A 19,588-nucleotide genomic window follows, 5' to 3' on the forward strand; every position below is an offset into this window, starting at 1 on the left:
CTCTGGGCCCTCTGGGGAAGGGCTAGGTATAGCACCGGGCCTGGGAGGGGTGCCCCTGGAAGTGGGGACAGCCTGCCCTGATCCCGAACACCTCAGGAAGAGAGGCAAAGCGGGAGCAGGTGCTAGCAGGTGTGACCCCTCACTGGCTTGGAGACTAGGCAGTATGCCCTCCTCAAGAAGCTGGGCCTGGGGATTTACCCAAAACCAGGGGTTTCTGGAGAGATCGGAGAGGCCGGAGGCTGGGAAAACACGCCCTAGGCAGCTGCTTTGGCAGGGCAGGTCGGTATCACCAGTGTCCCCCTCCGCGTCCCCACCCCGTCTCCAGCTGGGACTGGATGCAGCTGGCCCCTGGCTGGAAGTGGGAGCCGGGAGGCACCCAGCCTGCCTGTGGGGCCCCTCTCCAGTGACAGCAGCAGGCCCTAAAGTCACCCCTTCCTCTGTAGGAAGTCGGCCCAGGCCGAATTCAACAGCTGGTGAAAAGGACCGACGGCGAGAGAGGGCATCCCCGCCTCAGAGGGGCCTCCGGTGCCCACCGTCCACACTTCCAGAAGGCGGCGCGGCAGGGCCTGGACACGATGACGTCGTTTGGTCCCGCCCGTCACCCACCCGGCCCTCAGGGGATGCTCCCTCCAAGCCACACACATCACTACTCCATTCTCCTGGCGGCTAGTGCACGGAGGGCACGTGCCTGAGAGGCCCCACTCCACACTCCCTGTAAGAAGGGACCCTATGGTAGTAACCATGGCGATGAGAGCACCTGAACCCCCAACAGGCAGCACCGCAGCGAGCACATGGCAGGCGATTAGCAAGTATTTGTGGAAACGAACTGCCCTGCAGAACGGTGAGCTGGGGAGAGCCCACCCATGGCGACCTCGAGGCGTGGGTGACCATCCGACTTGGCCACTGGCCGGCCGTGTGACCCTGGAGAAGTTGTTCGACTTCTGAGCCTCATCTACACACGGGTAGAAATGCCTGCCCGGCAGGATCGCCATAGAGAACGCAGAACGATGCCTCATACCTCACGGGTGCTGGGATCGTGGCAAAGAAGAGAGCGGGCAGAGTGGCGCTGGGAACGAGCTCTGGAGGTGGACCGACTGGGTTCAAACCTCGGCTCCACCACTAAGTTCTGCAACCTTAGGTTTACTTCTCGGTGCCTCAGTTTCCTCGTCTACTGACGGAGTTCACGATGATCAGGAAATGAGTTAGGACGTGTGGTCGGCACACACGGAAGATGGTCAACAAATCTGAGCTATTCTGGTTGAGAGGAGACAAGCAGGGGTGCCCCTGTTGGCCCGTGCAGCCCCGGGAGCCTATCGCTTTGACCCCCAGGGGCACACTGAGTGGAGGCAGGCTGGGTTTGGCTTCTGGAAGCCTGAGCTGCAGGTGCCTCTTTCTTTCTGCGCCCTCCCTCCCACCCCCAGGGCCATCTTCTGTGTATGCTCTTGGAAGGTCTCTCTGCACATTAATTACATGCTTTAACACGCGTTAGGATGAGACACTGCGCCGGCGAGGGAGTCCAGGAGGCTGGGGCACATCCACCCCCAGCCCCGGCAGTGGCTCTGCTCGCCAGGCAGTAACTTAGAGCCAAAGAACAGCTCCGTGGGGACAGGGCTGGGTAAAAATAGCTTGAGCGGGCACCTCCCAGCTTCCCTCGCAGCCAGGCACCAGCGGGCACACGTGGAACCCCACTGCAGGAAGGCACTGGGCGGGGGGTGGACACAAACCAAGCCTCGCGCAGTGGGGCTGGGCCGGGGATGAAATCCCTCCTCATAATCCCAGCCAGCTCACGGCCCGGGAAGTGACAGGCCTGCTCGAGCTCTCGCTGGGCCCCACAGGCAAAAGATTAAGGAGCCAACTTGTAGATGCTGATGCTCCCAGGTCCAGAGGGAAGGGGTGGGCTTACCTGGACTGGGATCCCCTACCCCCCACTGCGGCTCAGCCACCCATCAGGCATGGCAGCAGCAGAGATTAGTAAGCAATCCAGGCTGTGCCCACCTCCTGCGTGTGGCTGCCAACGCCCACACTGAAGCCAGGCCTGGCTCTGCTGGAGGGAGGCCGGTGCTCATCAGCGGCTGATAAGATTCTGGCTCAACAAAGGGTTACTCAGATGCCAGTCAAGGGGCAAGGGTGGGAATAAAGGGGGAGGGGAGTATCCACGCAGCAAGGCTGGTGCCTAAGCCTCAACTTCTGAACAGAAATAACGGCTCAGATACGAGGCCCCAGCTCATCCCCAACAAGGTCAAGGGCAGGCATGGGGGCACCAGGCCACCAAGCTATTACAGTTCATTTATCGCCCTTCTTGGCCAGCCCTGGGGACTGACTGCCTATTGTCAGATAAAAGCTCTGTAGCCCAAGCTGCCCACACAGGTGGGGGAGGCCAAAGCCAAGAAGACAGGACAGACTGCCATGTCCCCATTCCCAGGGGCCAGATCAGAGAGTGGCCAGGAACCATCCCTCTGTAGTGGTGGCAGCCAAGGCAGCTTTCAGGCTCTCTCCTCCCGGCCAGGGGCCCCTGGATCCACCTCTGGAACCCTCCTACCACCAGCAGCTCCAGACCAGCTCTCAACTGCGCTGGCCACTCCTGGCACAGGAGCCTTCAGGGGCAGACCTCAGCGTAGACCTTCCAAAAACTACTTTAACCTAACACGGACCTGCAGATCCAGGAAGGGGACAAGAGTGACAACTGGGGCTTCCTCGGGAGCTCATCTGTCTCAAGTGGGAAATGCTAAGAGGGTCTGATTCTCACATCAGCCCCTCGAGGGAGGGTCTAAGTCACCCAGCTTTACGGATAGAGAGACTGGGGCTCTCAGGCAGACTTGGTTCAGTCCCAGATCTGACCCCCACTGGTTGTGGAACCTCAGGCTGGTACTGAGAAGAGAAAGAGAAAGTCATGCCCATGTTTCTCAAGAACTCACATGCCATTTGCATGAAGCAAAGGCAGTCAGATAGGGAGTTCTCTACTGCACACGCCAAAACAGCGGAAGGGGCATGGAAGCCCATGTGGCCCTCTTTTCCATTTTTTAAAAAAATGTTTTATTTATTTTTGAGAGAGAGAGAGACAGAGCGCGTGCACACACGAGTGGGGAGGGGCAGAGAGAGAGAGGGCAACACAGAATCGGAAGCAGGCTCCAGGCCCTGAGCTGTCAGCACAGAGCCCGACGTGGGGCTCGAACTCACAGATCGTGAGATCGTGACCTGAGCCGAAGTCGGACGCTTAACCGACTGAGCCACCCAGGTGCCCCTCTTTTTGATGTTTTTAATTGTAACCCTTGAGCTGTCTCTCTTCCCAATCTCACACCTTCTCCCCACAACCAACGCTACTGCTAAGGTAGTATCACAGGAGTGCAAGAGAAAGAGAGGGCATGAGGTAGCTCCCAGAAAAATTCAGAAACAAGGAGGTCTGATAGCCCCCTGGCAGCTAGATTAAGATGAGGGGTAAGCAAATTTCCGGCAGGGTGGCCAAGCAGAGGGACTGAGCATTAAGGGATCTGGTGTTGCCCCAGGAAGGGGCCAGGAAGGAGGGTCTAAAGCAGACCCTGGCAGCGCCCATCCAGGCACCGGCCAGAGGTGTTTGGTCTCCTGGCCCGCATGTCCAGCCTGTCCCAAGGGCGGTGGGGTCCAACTTAGCTGGCACCAGAGCTTGAGATCATTCAACGTCCATTCAGACCTTCTAACCAGCTCCCCGTGTCCAAGCTCACCCACCACCCTTCTCATCATAGCAAACATCCAGGAGCCTGCCGAGCACGGGGAGAGGACTGCCCAAGTTCACTGCCAGAGCGCACTTCTCACTATAAATGAAGCCGCTGGCGTTCTGGCTCTGTGTGTCCACCTAGGGACAATCTGTGGGCATGGGTAGCACTTGAGTCCCAGCGGTGAGGGAAGGGCCAACGAGATCTGGTTTTCAGGCCTGTTTAGGCTTTGGGCCAGACTGGGGACCCTGCTGGAAAGGCTCCTCACAGTGAGGTGATGCACTCCACCAGAGACACTCCAAGCCCTCTTTCCCCACTCTGCCACTTCCAACCCAATAACATGTTGGAGCACGTCAAATGTTAGCGGTTAAAGAATAAAAACGTATTACTACAAAATCTAATGGAGAAAAAAATGTTATAAAAAAAAAATGCTGGGGGCGGGGCGCCTGGGTGGCTCAGTCGGTTAAGCGTCGACTTCAGCTCAGGTCACAATCTCGCGGTCCGTGAGTTTGAGCCCCGCGTCAGGCTCTGGGCTGATGGCTCAGAGCCTGGAGCCTGCTTCTGATTCTGTGTCTCCCTCTCTCTCTGCCCCTCCCCAGTTCATGCTCTGTCTCTCTCTGTCCCAAAAATAAATAAATGTTAAAAAAAAAATAAATTTTTTTTAAAAATAAAAAAAAAATTGCTGGGGGCATCTGGGTGGCTCAGTCAACTGAGCATCCGACTTCGGCTCAGGTCATGATCTCACAGGGGTTCACGAGCTCAAGCCCCACTTCGGGCTCTCTGCTGTCAGCGTGCAGCCTGCTTTGGATCCTCTGTCTCCCTCTCTCTCTCTCTGTCCCTCTCCCACTTGCCCTCTGTCTGTCTCTCAAAAATAAATAAACATACAAAAAAAAAAAAGAAAGCTTAAGTCATCTGAAAGGAAGGAAAAAAAGGAGGAAAAGGAAGACCAAAGCTGTTAACCATAGTGATGCATTAAATGAAAATGGGATAAAGCATACTATTAAAAGACAAATACTGTCAGACTCGATAAAAACAACAGCTATGTGCCATTTACAAGACACAAATTTAAACATCAGAACGCAGGTCAAAAGTAAAAGAAGGAAGGGGCGTCTGGGTGGTTCCTTCCCTGGAGCATGCGACTCTTGATCTCGGGGTTGTGAGTTCCAGCCCCACGTTGGGTGTAGAGCTTACTTTTAAATAAATAAATAAATGAATAAAGCTGGAGATTTTAATTCATCTCTCTTGGTAACTGATGGAGCAGGCAAACAAAAGAACGAGAAGGGAGACAGAAGATCTGAACCACACCAACTAGACCTGACGCAAACAGCACACTGTACCCAACAACTGCAGAAAAAAAACCACTAGGTTGAAGGTTGATGAGGAATGGGATGCTTGCACAGCACCGAAGAGTCACCCACGAGATTACTACCAAACACCACTCCCCTCCCCATCATCTCTATCATGGAGAAAGTAGGCTATTGTCACTTTAACGCAGGGATCAAACCTTGCATCACTAATTGGGAACACTCAGACGCTGGCCTCCTGATGTGATACAAGAGGAAGGACGCAGCCTCACCGCTCACGTAGTCTTAACAAAACACTCCATTCTAATCGGGCCTGAAGATCTAACCTTTACTAAACAGGAAGATGTAGGATAGAGGAACAAGTTACACAGCACTACAGAGAAAAACAGCAGGCAGACAGGATGTGGCAACTTCTACAAGACAGCTAGCTGGCCTGATCGTCTGAAAAAGAGAATGTCCTAAAGAAGAGAACAGGGATTTTCTCAGATCAGTAGTCCTTAGCCTTTAATGTACATCAGAATTGTGTGTACATGTGTGTGTGGGGAGGGGGGTGGCGGTTATGGTGGTGATGAATTGCTAACTTGGGCTGAATCAGAGTTTCTCATTCAGTAGGCCTGGGTCTGCATTTCCATAGACTGAAATAGGTTTTTGTAAAAAGTGCATCTCTAACACGTTCTCGGGTGATGCTGCTGGTCCCAGGACCACCCCGTGAGGACCACTGTTTTAGATTTATCAAGAGACAGAAAAACTAAATGCTAGCCTTGATTAGATCCCAGTTCAAACAAGCAAACACCCACCTAGCTACAAAGGACCTACTGGGGTCAAAATGGAAGCTAGGGTAGGGACTGCATATTGGGCGATATTCGGGAATCATGCTTGCTAATTATGCTTGCTAAGGAGAAATACCCCTGCGTTTTGATAACGCGTTGCCTAATTTCCTTTCAAGTGGTTTGGGGGGGCGGGGAAGTTACACACAGGGATAAAGCAAATGTGGTGGCAGCACTGGTGAGTAACTGGGGCGTGCAAATCCTCACTGGGACGGTCTTCCTTCCCGTCCTGCTCCATGATGCTCCGTCCTGCTTGCAGGGGCTGACTGGGGCACCGTGGAGGTCCTCTTGCGTGGCCGATGGAGTCACGGCCGTTGTAGGGGCCGTAAGGTGGGCTCTGGCACCTTGGGGGCTGAGAGGGGGTGCTGGGGACCCCTGCAGAAGGCTGCTTTGGGCAAGACCTTGGGGAGTTATGCAGGTTTGCAGGCCCCACCCTCAACGGCTTCCCATAATCAGTTCTCACAGGTCTTATTTTTTTCAGGAGGTCGGCAGAAAGAAACGTACATAAAACACGAAAGACAGTTGCCCCAGACTTGCTGAACTGGTTAAGGAAAAGTGTAAAATCTCTGACACAGTTAGCTATTTAAAAGGAAGATGAAAAAGTGAAGCCATAAAGAATGCTGTATCCTAGAGGCAGAGGCAGCAGCAATAGGGAGCCCAGTGAAGCGACAGAACCTCAAGGGTCAAAACCCCACGAGAATAAGGACTGGAAGAGGAACAGTCTGGGTTCCAAATGATCAGATCAGGAGGCAACGGTGGCTCAGGCTCTAGAACGTAAACCAGGAGTCAGAACACGGGAACCTTTTCTGAATACGGCACTTGGCCAAGAGCCACCCCGACAGGCCCATCGGCAACAGTGGGCCTTTGCCCACAGGCAGAGCTGCCTCCCATCCCCTCCACGCAGGGCTCTCTCCCTGCACACCAGGCTCTGCTCACACTCCTCTCCCTCCTCCCCCTGCAGGACGGTTCCAGAGAACCTTTCTGTTATGGGCAGAACTGTGTCCCATCACCCCCCAAATTCACATGGTGTAGTCCCAACCCCAGTACCTTAGAGTGTGACTGCATTTGGACAGAGGATCTTTAAAAACGTAATTATGGGGCACCTGGGTGGCTCAGTCGGTTAAGCATCCGACTTCGGCTCAGGTCATGATCTCTTGGTTCGTGGGTTCGAGCCCCGCATCGGGCTTCGTGCCGACAGCTCAGAGCCTGGAGCCTGCTTCGGATTCTGTGTCTCCCTCTCTCTCTGCTCCTCCCCCACTCATGCTCTGTCTCTCTCTTGCTCTCTCTCAAAAATAAACATTAAAAAAAATTAAAAAGGTAATTATATTAAAATGAGGTCATAAGGGAGGGCCCTAATTCAATCTGACCGGTGTCCTTAGGAGGAGGAGGAGGAGGAAGACATTAGGACACACGGACACCCATGCCCACAGGGACCACGTGAAGACACAGGGAGAAGACAGTCACCTGCAAGTCAAGGAGAGAGGCCTCAGAAGAAACCAGGCCTGCATACACCTTGGTCTCGAACTTGAGAAAATTAATTTCAGCTGTCTACGCCAGCCAGTCTATGGCACTTTGTTGTTCTGGCGGCCCTGGCAGACGAACACCCCTTCCTTCCCCGCTCGGAAGCCTGCACGGAAACCCCCCAGCACCACCTGGGTTTGTCAGCCCCCTTCCCACCCTGATAATAATGGCAAATTCCTTCTCGGCCAATTCAGTTCAACCTCTACAGACAGCTACTGGGCCTCTAGAACCTCAACAAGAGACTTGGGGTCTCTGCTCAAAAGAAATGTTAGCAGTATCTCAAAATGATGGTGAGAGAGAAGCCATTTCTAAAGAGACTAGATTTTGCTGACGCCGAAGCTTGGTGGATCTAGAATGATCAGGATGATGTTTTGTAAACATCATAAGCGTGTGTGTGTGTGTGTGTGTGTGTATACATACATATATATGTATATACGTATAAAACAGTCTAAGTAAATTATTTGTTTCTTGTGTTCTCTGAATAGTAATATTTTAATTTTAAAGGAAAGCGTATGTGCAATCCAGCCAGAGACATTTGAAACTGCTAAGGCAATTTTTGTTTACTCAGAACTGTATTTAGTGTGGTTATAGTACAAATGTAAAAGTTATTTTACCTAAAAAGTGAATGGTTAACAAGGGAAGAGATCAGCAGTTAGCCCCGGAACCACAGGCGTGTGCCAGTGTCTGATCCTGGGGCAGGCCACCTCTGTGGCCAGGAGCACCCACTAACTGAGCAAGGTATTACCAGTTTCTCCATGCCAGACAGTATTTCTGGTTACTTGAAACTCAGAGCAGACTTCTTCCCCTCAACTGTGGTCGGTTTGGGAAGGGGGGCCCCTACCACTCCTGGGACACGTGGGCACCTTGGCTCCGACACCAGCCTCCCTCAGGCCTGGTCAGGACTGGAGCTCCCCTCCCGCTTTGAGGCTGGCTGTCCAGGGTCAGGGATGGCGACCGAGGGGCCAGGCAGACACTGCGGCTGAATCTGGCTAAGTGACCCATCTGCAAGCAAAAACCACAGGGGAGGTGGCCCCAGGGTGAACTGCTCCCGGAGGGACCAGGCCCTTGATGGGATGTGACCATTCTAACAGAGGCCTGGGTCCCAGATCTGAGTGCCCAGTGAACGTACCTCCTGAACAAAAAGGATTCAGGGGCCACCTGGTCTACCTCCGCCCCCAAACGGAGCTGATAGTCTTGATTTTCAAGCGAGAACGTGGGCTTCAGAGGCAAACTGTTGGGGATTAGGAAAACAAAACTTAATTGCTTCCACATCTGGAAACCAAATCCGGCAGCCAGCCCCAAGAATTCCAGGCACGTCAGCTGATGGAGAAGCTGCAGGTCAAGGGAGGGCCTTCCTGTGAGCGGAGTCCCCCCACACGCACCTACCCGAATCCACAAGACAGGTCCACGTCATGTGGCCAGGTGGGAGAAAGGAAAGGAAGGGGCCACACAGGAGCACCTACCAGGTGGCATCTGCGGTGTGCTATACTGTGGTGGTCTCGTTTTCTTCCCCCAAAATCTCTGCAAGTAAACACGGTCTCCTCCTTACAGGTAAGGACCCGGGGTCCAGAGAGTTGAATTGACCTTCCCCCAAAGTTAGGCTGCCATTTTTCTCTCCAGCCCTGTTGTCACGCAGGATAGAGCCACGTGAACCCGAAACAGGAACCCCCGGACATCAATCACCCCATCTAAATTCTCAGAAAAGACTTCCCAAGCGCCCCCCCCCCCCCCGCCCCGGGAAGCATCAGCTCCCACCCAGCCACCGGCCCTACTGCTCAGGAAGCCACAGCCAGGTGTCGAGCAACCCAAATGTCAAAGGCGAATTAACAGGCTGCAAGTTGAAAGGGGCGCACATCAAGGGTTCTCCTGGCTCTTTGAACAGGCAGCTATTTTGGGCTACAAATTATAGCTTTTAAAGATGTGGCTGTTTGAAGTGAGGGCTTAATGACTCACACAGTCAAGAGTTTGTGGGGGCTCGCTTTGGGGGCTCCGTGTTTTACCATCACAATAAGAGCGTAAAGAGGGGCTTGGGATGGGCCAGCAGTGGCCCAGGTCAGCTCTCCTGCCTCTCACAGTCCACCAGGTGGACCGAGCCATATTCCTTCATGGGACACCCTCAAACGAGGGGACGTGAACTTCCCAGGGAGAGGCTATGATCTTTCTGCTCCAAGGAGAGCACATCTGAACGGAGCTGACCAACAGGCCAGAGCTGGGCAGGTCCCTACTTCATCCCCTTCTTTGCACAGAAAGCTTCAGGTTTGCAGGGTGTCTGGGTGGCTCAGTCGGTTAAGTATCTGACTTCAGCTCAGGTCATGATCTCACAGTTTGTGGGTTCTAGCCCCGCGTCGGGCTCTGTGCTGACAGTTCAGAGCCTGGAGCCTGCTTCGGATTCTGTGTCTCCCTTTCTCTCTGCCCCTCCCCTGCTTAAGCTCTGTCTCTCTCTCTCTCTCTCTCTCTCAAAATAAATATTAAAAAAAAAAAAAAAGCCTCAGATTTGCAAGGCCAAGCAGAGTGCCAGCATTTACCCACAGCTAATGGCCAGAGCTTCCGGGGCAGACAGACTGGGATCAGGCAGGCCATGGGCGAGGCAACTCTTCTGCACCCCCACCCCCCCAGCCCCCTGCCAGAGCCTCTATTTTTATGACCTTTGGGCACCTCCCATCATGCCAGAACCCCAGCAGTGCTCCCAGCAGGCCCCAGTCAGATGCTCCCTGTCCTCTGCCTCTGCCAGGTCCAGCTCCCCAGGCCGGAGGTCCCAGGGCTGCCATCTTACACAGGCACCAGAGCGCAGCTTGGGGGCGCCACGGGCCAGGCAGGTGGAGCCGGCTCAGGTCCCTTCCCGGGCTCTCCCGCAGTAGGAACAGATAAGGGCTCTGGGTCCAACCACAAGCCATAGCCTGGGGCGCAGAGGGCAAGAGGTCCCCACGGCGAGTACAAGGCCACCGATGGTCCGTGAACTTTGGCCCTGTCAAAGGGCCCATGAGCTCCCCAATGGCCACAAAACCAGGCCCTGTCTCAGACAGGCACACGTAGTCAGTCCCGTCCAGCTGGTCTCAGCCTCCCCTCCCTTGTCCTCCAAGCTCCTGCCCAACGTTATCACCACCCCCGCGCTTTGACATGTGCTGCTCCTCGTGCCTGAAACACAGTTTCTCCCCATGTCACAAAGGCCTGTCCCTAAAGAAGCCCCCGTCAGAAAGTCACTGCACCCGGGAGGCCCATCCTTCCCCTCCCAGCCCAGAGCTGAACTCCTGGGGCCCTCCAGGCATCGCTGGGCATGAACCTCGGGCCCCTTCTCTGTCCCCATGACTCTCTCCCTGGGACACGGGGCGAGGCGACTGTACCCTACCCAGAGGGGAAATCTTTCCACCCCAGCCTTGGCACAAGAACCCACAGATTCCCCCTGTCCCCAGCCAGGAGCCGTGTGGTAGCCTTGCTCCCTGGGCAGGAGGCTGCGTCCCAAAGGGGCCACCACGCCAGCTGCTGCAGGCTCTCTGTAGGAAAGGCTGCGCCCCGACCCCGGCCCGGTTTCTCGTGGGGCTGGGTAATTCTCACATCGCTCGCCGCGCGCCAAGGACAGACGCCACCCTCGTGCCAGGGCTCACGTACCACCTCATCTGACACCATACACGATACAGAGGGAGTCGGCCGCTGGCTTCCATCGGGATCTCAGGAGGGAGAGAGGCAGAGAGACCTCCGACGAGAATACGGCTTGAAAGCGCCGCCTTCCTGGGGAGTCTCCGTCCGGCCAGCATCCCTCGCCGAGGCCCTGCTCAGGGCCGCCCACTTCCGGCTGGGTGTCCCCACGTGGCTTCAGCCAATGCCTCAAACTCAGCCCGCTGCTCTCTCAGCGAGAGGCCCACCGCGTCGACCTCACCCCTCCGAAGGCGCGGAGGTCCTGACCGCCGGCCCCACTCCTTCCCCGAGGCCAGCCAGGCTGCCCGACACATCCTGCTCACCAGGGCCCCTGCGCCTCCACCCCTGCAGTTCCCGGCCCCGAGCTCCTCCGTCTGTCTTAGGGCGTGCACCCCAAGGAGACAGAAGGTGGTCTTAAACAGTCGAGAGAGACCAGGAAAGAACACCTCCCTTAAGCACCTAGCATGTGCCAGGTGTTTTTGTGCATCAGCCACCATAGAGAGGAGAACACTCAGGCTCAGAGAAGTTGGGTAACCTGCAAAAGGTCACAGAGCCGGCAGGGCTGGGATGTGGACAAGGTCTGACCTGGATGCAGCAAGAAGGGTATAGACAACAGGTTGAACCTTGCAGGCCACGGGCCCAGGGGTCAGCAAGGCTAAAGAATGTGGGCTTGAGCTGCCGCCCCCACAGCCCACTAGGCCCCGGACCCCTGTCAGCTGAGGTTCCTAGGGCCCATGCCACCCTGGCCATGAGGCAGAGCCCCCTCCCCTTTCCCTACGCAGGGAGCTTCAAAGAGGCTACATGTGGGAAGATTTTACAGGAAGGGAGAGGGGAGAGATGGGAAAGAAAATTGCTAAAGGGAAACACACGTGAAAATGAAAACTCGGGCACAGTGGGAGGAGAAGGGAAGGAAGGAAAAGGCGATGTTCGAGGATTATAAACGGACTCAAGAAGCCCAGATAAATTATAACCCCTTCCCTCTGCTACCTTGGGAAGGCCAGTAACTCACTCTCTGCCTTCACCTCCCTCTCAATCGAGCTGGAATGGGACGGCGTGACCTTAGAGGATACCCAGCAAGAGAGAAACGGAGAAAGAGGCCTCACGCCCAACCATGACAACTGTACAGCCACGATCCGCATTCGGTAGGGGAAGAACTTGAGGCTCAGAGAGGTCGCTCTACTTGCCCCAGGTCACACAGCTCGTGCGCGGTAAAGCCGGAACCTGAGCCCCGGTCTGCCTGGTGTCCAACCTTGTCCCCTTGAATCACATCACAGGGAGTGTCCCCTCACACAACTTTCCCCCCACTACAAGGTGGCTCTACTCCCCTCCCCGAAGAAACTGGGCAAATCACACAAGTTATCTAGAGGTTCCTTAGTTTCTGCACTTCGTTAAATCCCAGAGGCCTTCGATTTTTAAGACGCGCCATTATTCCGAGTACACCAGGAAAGAAATGGTGCTGCCAGAAAGGACAGCACGCCAGCGAATGTACGACACACGCCAACCAAAGATGTTAAAACGTGGGGGGAGAAAGTGTCTGACAGTCTGTAGAATACGGTGTGAGTGGGGAATGGGGACTCGGTCACTGGTCTTTAGACTGTGTGTGACGCGAAGGGGAGAGGACATCTCCACACACGCACGTGCACTCACTCACGCACACCCGGCGGCTATGGGACCCTTCTCTGCTGGTAAGCGACACAGTCTGGCAGGTAAGACCCGCCTGTCAACAAGAACACTTGTTTCGCCAGGAGTACGTCGCAGTGACAGGCAGAGGCCGTCCTGACCACCACGCACACGACAGCAGGCCCGGCCAGCCTCGGCTCCGTGGAGCGGCCCACCTCTCGGCGGCCAGGCCCGGTGAACAGGTAGGCTCGCCCCTTGGAAAACCACCAAGGGCAGTCACCCGACGCGGCACGTGGCTGCACAGTCCACACCTTTCTGGCCCCTCTCCTGCTCTCCTGGGGCCTTGTAGGCAGAGGCTGGGGGCTGGTGGCGGCACGGGGGCACACCGCCCCAAGCTGGCTCCCCGGCCGGGCACAGGCGGACAGACGGGTAGGCTCCAGGCTGCAGGTGAAGGGGTGAGGGGTGAGGGGTGAGGGGTGGGCCACACCCCGGCACAGCAGGCAGGGCAGGACAGGAAGGACCAGGTAGAGCCCCGCACCACACCCGAGGGAGACGCCTGTCACCGAGGGAGACCTCTCACCTCGGAACATGCTTTGCATAGCATTCACAGACTGCCACCGCCAGTCACTTCGCTCCGGCCCCAGGGTCCGCACCTACAGAGGCTGAGTGGGGCTATTTAAAAGACACAGGGACTGAGGAAGAGTGGAGTTTTGCTCCTCCCGTCAAGGCCTTCCCATAGCAGAGTTTCTTCTCTACTGCTTTCCTGTCTCTGCAAAAAATCCCGCGAGGTGCTAAGGTTATCAGTCACAAGGATCCAACCAATAGAACTAAAAATAACAACTCACTCACACGCCAGGCACAGTTTCAAGTGCTTTTCGTACATTTACGCGCCTCACCCTCGTCTTGCACAGGAGGAACGGGAGGCGCAGAGAGAGGACAAACGGTTCGCCCAAGATTCCTGGCAGGGGCAGGATTTGAATGCAGGCCGCCTGACTCCGGAGCCCAGCCTCCGGGGCACCACAGCACCCTGCCTCTCTAGCTAGCTCACCACCCACCAGGTGCCAACCAAGCAAGTGTCCGAAACCGCTCTGGGCCTCTTAGGTGGCAGGGGCCCAGTTTCTCTTCGCCATCGCCCTACGGAGACTCAGAGAGGGGAGAAAGCTTGCCTGGAGTCCCAGAGCGAGCAAGCCACAGAGCCAGGGTCTCAACAGAGACCAAAGAAATGTTCTTCTACTTGAAGAAACCAGGCCCTGGGTGGCTGAGCATGAGAGGAAGGCACCGGTGTTTTGAGGTGGGTATTTCTCCCAGGAAAGCCAGCAAGGAAAATCCTACTCCTGTGGGCTCTCCTGTCTGAAGAGAGAGACAGAAGTTCGGTGCAGAGCAGACCTCGCCCACCAACCCCACTCAATGACCCTCTTATCCCCAAGTCTGCTGCAGACCACACTGGCTACTGGAAACGCAGGTTCCCTTTCCATGCAGTTAGCCTTGCAGACAGCGGCGGGGCGGGGACAGATGACTAAGAGAGAGAGAGCTCCCTCCCACTCTCCCACACTCCAGTTCTGTTCGGGCCTTCCTCTTTTTGGTCCCTTAAAAGAGAAAGGCTCCCAGGAGCAGGGCCACAGCTATTAATAATAACTGCCACAGAGTTTTGTTTTCATTTGAATCGTGTTTACATCGCTGGGAAAGAACCCACTTGTCTGGAAAGACGAAACAGGTTGAATCAATGAAGAGTATGGCCGACAGTCGGAAAACTTCCCGTTTCTTGAAGGAAGTCAAGAAGCGGGGTTCAAAACGTTGGTGTTACTAGTACCAGCCGGCCAGCAGGGGCTGGGGCCAGAGGTCACGCAGACCCCACAGCTCTGGATCTCCACCCAGACCTGCCGGTTGTCCACTTCCTCCCTGTACACACACACACACACACACTCTCTCTCTCTCTCTCTCTTTTGGGGACCCAGGCTGGACAGAGCTTAGCCCCAAAGGTGCTGCCCAGGTATGTGAGCGCCTTTGCTAGGCTTCTTAGGAGACCAGGGCACAGAACTGGAAGTGAAGGAAGGCTTGGGCACCCTGGGGCCCGGGGAGGTCGGGAGCCCAGGGAGATGTCTGCGGCTGGTCAGAGCATGAGTCTTGGGCACTGGACTTGCTACACCCCCACTGGTGTGGACCCATGGGCACAGGGAGACGGCCCCAGCTCTGCCTGCTCACGCACCGCCGTGCACAGGTCACCCAGGCGGTTCCGCTCATAAGATTTGTGTGGTGGGAATAACATCTGGCAAGAAGGGTTTCCGCATTCACGGGGACAGGCTTCTCTGACCTGACCCCGCCTGGGGGCAGGAAAGTCCACGGCAGCGATGGCCACATGCAGACACTTCTCCTCAAGAAATGCCTCGGTGCCCAGACCCGTCAACAGCAAGGGTTTGGAGAGAGCAGAGCAACGAAATGTGTTTTGTGCGTGTGGATTTCTACTCTCAACTGTGCTGTTCATCTCGTGGGGCCTGGGCGCTCCCTCGGCAGCATGATATGCCCCCGGTCTGAACATGTGCCGCCTGCCCCTGCCCGGCTCCCTCTCCAATCACAGCAGCCTCCCTGCACTTCCGCGGACACACGTCGCCAGCCGTGGTCCTACCTCAGGGCCTTTGCAGGTACTGCTCCCGCTGCGTGAACGTCTTTTGTCAAGCCGCCACTTCTCAGCAAGGACTTCTCTGTTCATTCTGTTTAAGTACACAACACCCACTGCCCGGCTTTCTCTCCTGCCACCCCACACGCTGCACATTCTACCTGCTTGACGGCCATCACGTGAGCTCCTTGAAGGCAGGGACTGTTGCTGTCATTTGCTGCCATATCTCCAGCGCCCAGCACAGTCTAGCACAAATCAGAGGCTCAAGCATTTGACAGATGAACTGCCTGTGCCGGGCAGTGTGCTGGGTGGGGGCTGGGCAAACAGAAAGGGGGAAGGGCCTGTGCCCCGGAATGCCGTCTGAGAGAGGAGACTGCCACACGGCATCCGGGAGATGTGATCACACAATGTCCAGGGAGATGCAAGGTGGGCCCGACAAATCACATGGCTGTCTCATTGTGCCCAGGTGGCCATGGGGCAGGACTGCCCGTTAATCCATCTGGGAGCCCAGGCAGGAGGAAGACGCAAGCAGCCCTCCTCCTTGGAACGGCCAGTGTTTTGATGCCATCAATGCCTCGTTACTGAGTCAAGAGCCAACAGAGCAGACCCAGAAGAAAACAGAGCCCAACCCCAGGGACTCTCCATGCCAGGCAAAGCCAAGGCACGGTGCCCCACTGCCAACTCCAGGCAGCAGGCAGACCAGATAAAGATGCGTCCTGCTGAGCTCTGTGCCAGGAGACCGAGCACAGAGCCAAAGAGTGGGCACCCTCCGTCCAGGCTGTCCCTCCCCCATCCGAGGTCCTGAGATGCCTGCCTTCTAGGAATCGCTCACCTGTTATTTTATTGGGAACCTTTCTCCCTCCTCCCTACCCACAGCTAAAATATATACACGGAAGTGAAATGGTGAGCGAGATCAGTTGTGAAACATCCCTTGGCATAACATGGCACCTCAGAAGAGGGACAGCCAGCCCTAGGAAAGGAAGTTTCTAGCCACCTAGAGGGAGAGGGGGAGAGTGCGGGAAGGTGAAAGCCAGGAGGGCTTCAGGTGAACAGCTGAAGGGAAAGCCCAGGACATGGGGCAGCTGGTCCCACCAAGTAGGAAGGGGGCTAGTAGGCTATGAAGGGGCCAGTGTGCTTGGGGCGGGGAGGGGCACAGTGCTCTGAAGAGACGGAAGGATGGGGGAGCAGGGAGGCCAGTCAGCAAGACCTCAAGCTGCAGCCCAGGGCCTCCCCAAGGCAGGCTGCTCCAGGCCTCCTGATTTCTGGTCTTTTCTTCCCTTGACTAAAAGTCCTTCTCAAGGACAGACTCTAGGTAGTCTCTCCTGCTGGTCTTCCTTGGGGCAAAGGTCACACCTCCAGGCCTGTTCACCAGGCCTGGCTAGTCAGGTCCCTGCCCGAGGCAGCCTTATCTCTCTGCTGGCCTTAGTCAACCACCCCTCCCCCTCCACTAAAGCCCAGGGTCCCCCAAACAACAAAGCTGGTCCCCAGAAGGCATTCTCCGAACTGTGATGTCTACCACGAGTGCCAAGACCTTCCTGGGCTTTCCCCCATTCCTCCAGGCCACACACCCCTCCCAGTGAAGTCACAGGAACCTCAGAGACAACCCAGATCAATGTGCCTGAGGGCTCAGGGGAGTTGGACAGGTAACAATTCCACCCAGGTTTTCAGTCTCCTAGAGCCTGCAAACACCTTAGGGACAGGGAAGTGTCCCTGTGTAACAGCCCCTGGGCACATAAGCAGCATTTCATGAATGCCAGCTCAGCAGGGTTAAGGTTTGGGTCAGTCTATCTGGGTAAGCTGGTGCCTGGCTTATGGCAAGACCCCAGTCAATGGCAATGACCCAAGGACTCCGCCAAGGCTGAGCTGGATAGTTACAGAGACTCTCACGGCAAAGGTCTGATATACACATAATTGGTAACCTCCCCCTCTTTGAGACTCCCTTCTCCCTAACCTGGCAGCTACGTTTCATCAGGGGAAGGACCTGGAGATGCCCCAGGGGATGTGCCCACACCACCCCTTTCCCTGGAACCCAAACAGTTAGCACCTGCCACCACCAAGGGAGGAGAGGTGAACCATTAGAAACCATCCCAGGGGTTTGTCAAAACAAGAAGTGAGGGCGGAGTGCAGGAATCCAGCCCCCTAACAATCCTTTGAGGAGGAGGCCTATAAATAAGTCAGACAAGGAAAACTGACTGGCATATCTGTCAGGGTGAGTGATATGTCACCTACAGCCATCTGTGGGAGAACGGGGCTGGGGAGAGGGACAAATGGTGGAAGAGGTACGCTGGAGGCTGTGCAAGGATGAGAAGGAATAAAGTCCAGGGCTGAGTAGGGACCAGGTTCCTAAAGCACAGACATGGTTCTCCAGAGGCTGCTCGCCAAGGCCTCAGAGCCGCCTGTGGCCCGCAGAGAAGCGGCTGTGACAACAGCCAACTACTACCTGGGCCGACCGCAGGCTTTCGGGGCCGGAGGGCAAAGAGCTATGAGTCCGCAAATACCTCCGGCCTGGGCGACGTCACGGCTGCGAAGGGGCAGGGCCCTGGTCCCAAATCCCGAACGAGGCTGGCTCTCCCTCTTGCCGGGCAGAGCCCCTCGGAGAGGCGAGGGAACCCCGGCACAGGCGCGGTGCAGCCGCCGAAGAGCTATGGAAAAACTTCGCCGGCGCACAGCCCCCTGCGGGACTCGGCGGAGCCAAGGGCAGAGAGCTGGAACAACACCGGTCCCGGAGGAGCAGGCGCGCTGGGAGCGGAGGTGGGACGCGGAGGCGCCTGGCTCACTAGATCCCCCTAAAAACACTTTTGGAAACTGCGCGGAAGAAGCGGCCCCTTCTCCCCGGGCCCGGGGGCTAGCCCTGCCCATCCCCGCACCTGGGAGCCCGCAGAGGACCCGGAGGGGACAGCGGCTTCTCTTCCGTGGCCCAGCGAGCGAGGACGCAGGTAACCCGACCTCCCCGGCCAGGGCCGAGAGGGCGGATACTCCCGGGGCGGGAGCGGGCGCCTGGGCTGCGGGCGAAGTTCCGCGCTCTGGCAACTTCCCTGGCCCCGGGACGGCGGGCCGGGCCAGGTGCGCGTCGCCGGAGCCCCGCGAGCCCGAGCCCCTCGGCCGCCGCTTACCTGGCCCCCGGAGGCGGGCGGGGTGCGCATCCCCCGTCCGGCGGCGAGTCGGTGCGCTGCGGAGGGGCAAGGAGCGGGCGGGCGCTGGTCGGCGGGGCGGGCGAGAACGCGGCGGGCAGCGAGGAGCGCAGGGACGATCCCCGCCGCTCCGTGGCCGCTCGCTCGCTTTCGGCTCCAGTTGAAGGCGCCGGCCCCGCCCCCACCCGCGCCCGTTGCCGGGAGACCCGCGTGGGCCGAAGGGCTCTTTGTATCAAAGCTGCCGTGACATCACGAGGCGCCCGGGCCCGGGGATCGTAGGGGCGGGGCCTCGCGCCGGGGGCGGGGCCGGAGGAGGAAGCCGGGTCTGGGAACCCGAGCCGCGGGGGGCGGGGCCCAGGTAACCCCGCCCCCTAAGGTAGGGGCAGGTGGCAGCCGCGGCGCGGACCAATGGCCGCGCGGGCTCGGGCGGGCCCAAGCTCCCCACCCGGGAGGGCGCCTGTGGAGGTGGGGCTCGCCCGGGCCCGCCCGAGCCCGCGTCGCAAGGTTACTGCCGCCCAGGTTTGCGCGGCCCGGACCCTGGGATTCCAGGAGACCGATTCTGTAAGTTCACACGCCTGCCTGGCGGGCGCCGTCGCTGCCGCTGCCCTGCCCAGGCCACTCTCACTGTTTGCGGTCACCGTCCTATGAGATTCCCGGCTAGCGCTTCCGCGCTCACATTTGCGGACCCGAAGGAAGACCTGCCAGACTCCCAGCCCCCTCGCGCACTACCACCACCATCAGCCCGCGACCGGTGACTCCCAAATTGAGTCTCATCCCGAATCGCACTCACAACTTTCCGGATCTTCGTTGTAAAGTCAAAAGTTGTCTTTATAACCAGCCCAGGAATAAAGAACCAAACGGCAACACGAACTAAGAACAAAAAAGGAAGTATCCCCGTATTAAATCCTAGTAAATACAATTTAAGTAAAAAATATGCCCCCCTCGTAACTCCTCACTATGCTCTGGATTAAAGAAAGCAAAAATGTAAAGCAGCAAATATTGCAAAAGTTTCTCTTCAATTCGATGTTACTTGTGCAACTGGGGGTAGGGAGTGGGGGATTTATCTTCCTAATTGTCCCAGGCTAACATGAAGGCCCTTTTGCCTTCCCTGAGTCCTCACTGACCAACACGGTGGCACTGTCGGCAGCTGGGTGCTTTGGTCCAGCTCCAGCACCAACACACACACACACATACACACACACACACACACACACACACACAGAGCTTTTCAGCTTTCCTGCCCCCTTCT

General features: G+C 56.8%; 1 protein-coding gene across 1 annotated transcript in view; it reads right to left on the reverse strand.

The window, feature by feature from the left end:
• Positions 1–18,554, reverse strand: part of RAB11FIP4 (RAB11 family interacting protein 4) — a 39,118-nt gene extending 20,564 nt beyond the window's left edge. Inside the window, exon 1 of the mRNA XM_049637882.1 lies at positions 18,322–18,554. Within this exon, the coding sequence (XP_049493839.1) occupies positions 18,322–18,351 (30 nt within the window). The 5' untranslated portion in view covers positions 18,352–18,554. The remainder of the gene's footprint in view (positions 1–18,321) is intronic.
• Positions 18,555–19,588: the final 1,034 nt, after the last annotated feature.

The sequence above is a fragment of the Panthera uncia genome, chromosome E1 (assembly GCF_023721935.1).
Source record: "Panthera uncia isolate 11264 chromosome E1, Puncia_PCG_1.0, whole genome shotgun sequence".
NCBI lineage: Eukaryota > Metazoa > Chordata > Mammalia > Carnivora > Felidae > Panthera > Panthera uncia.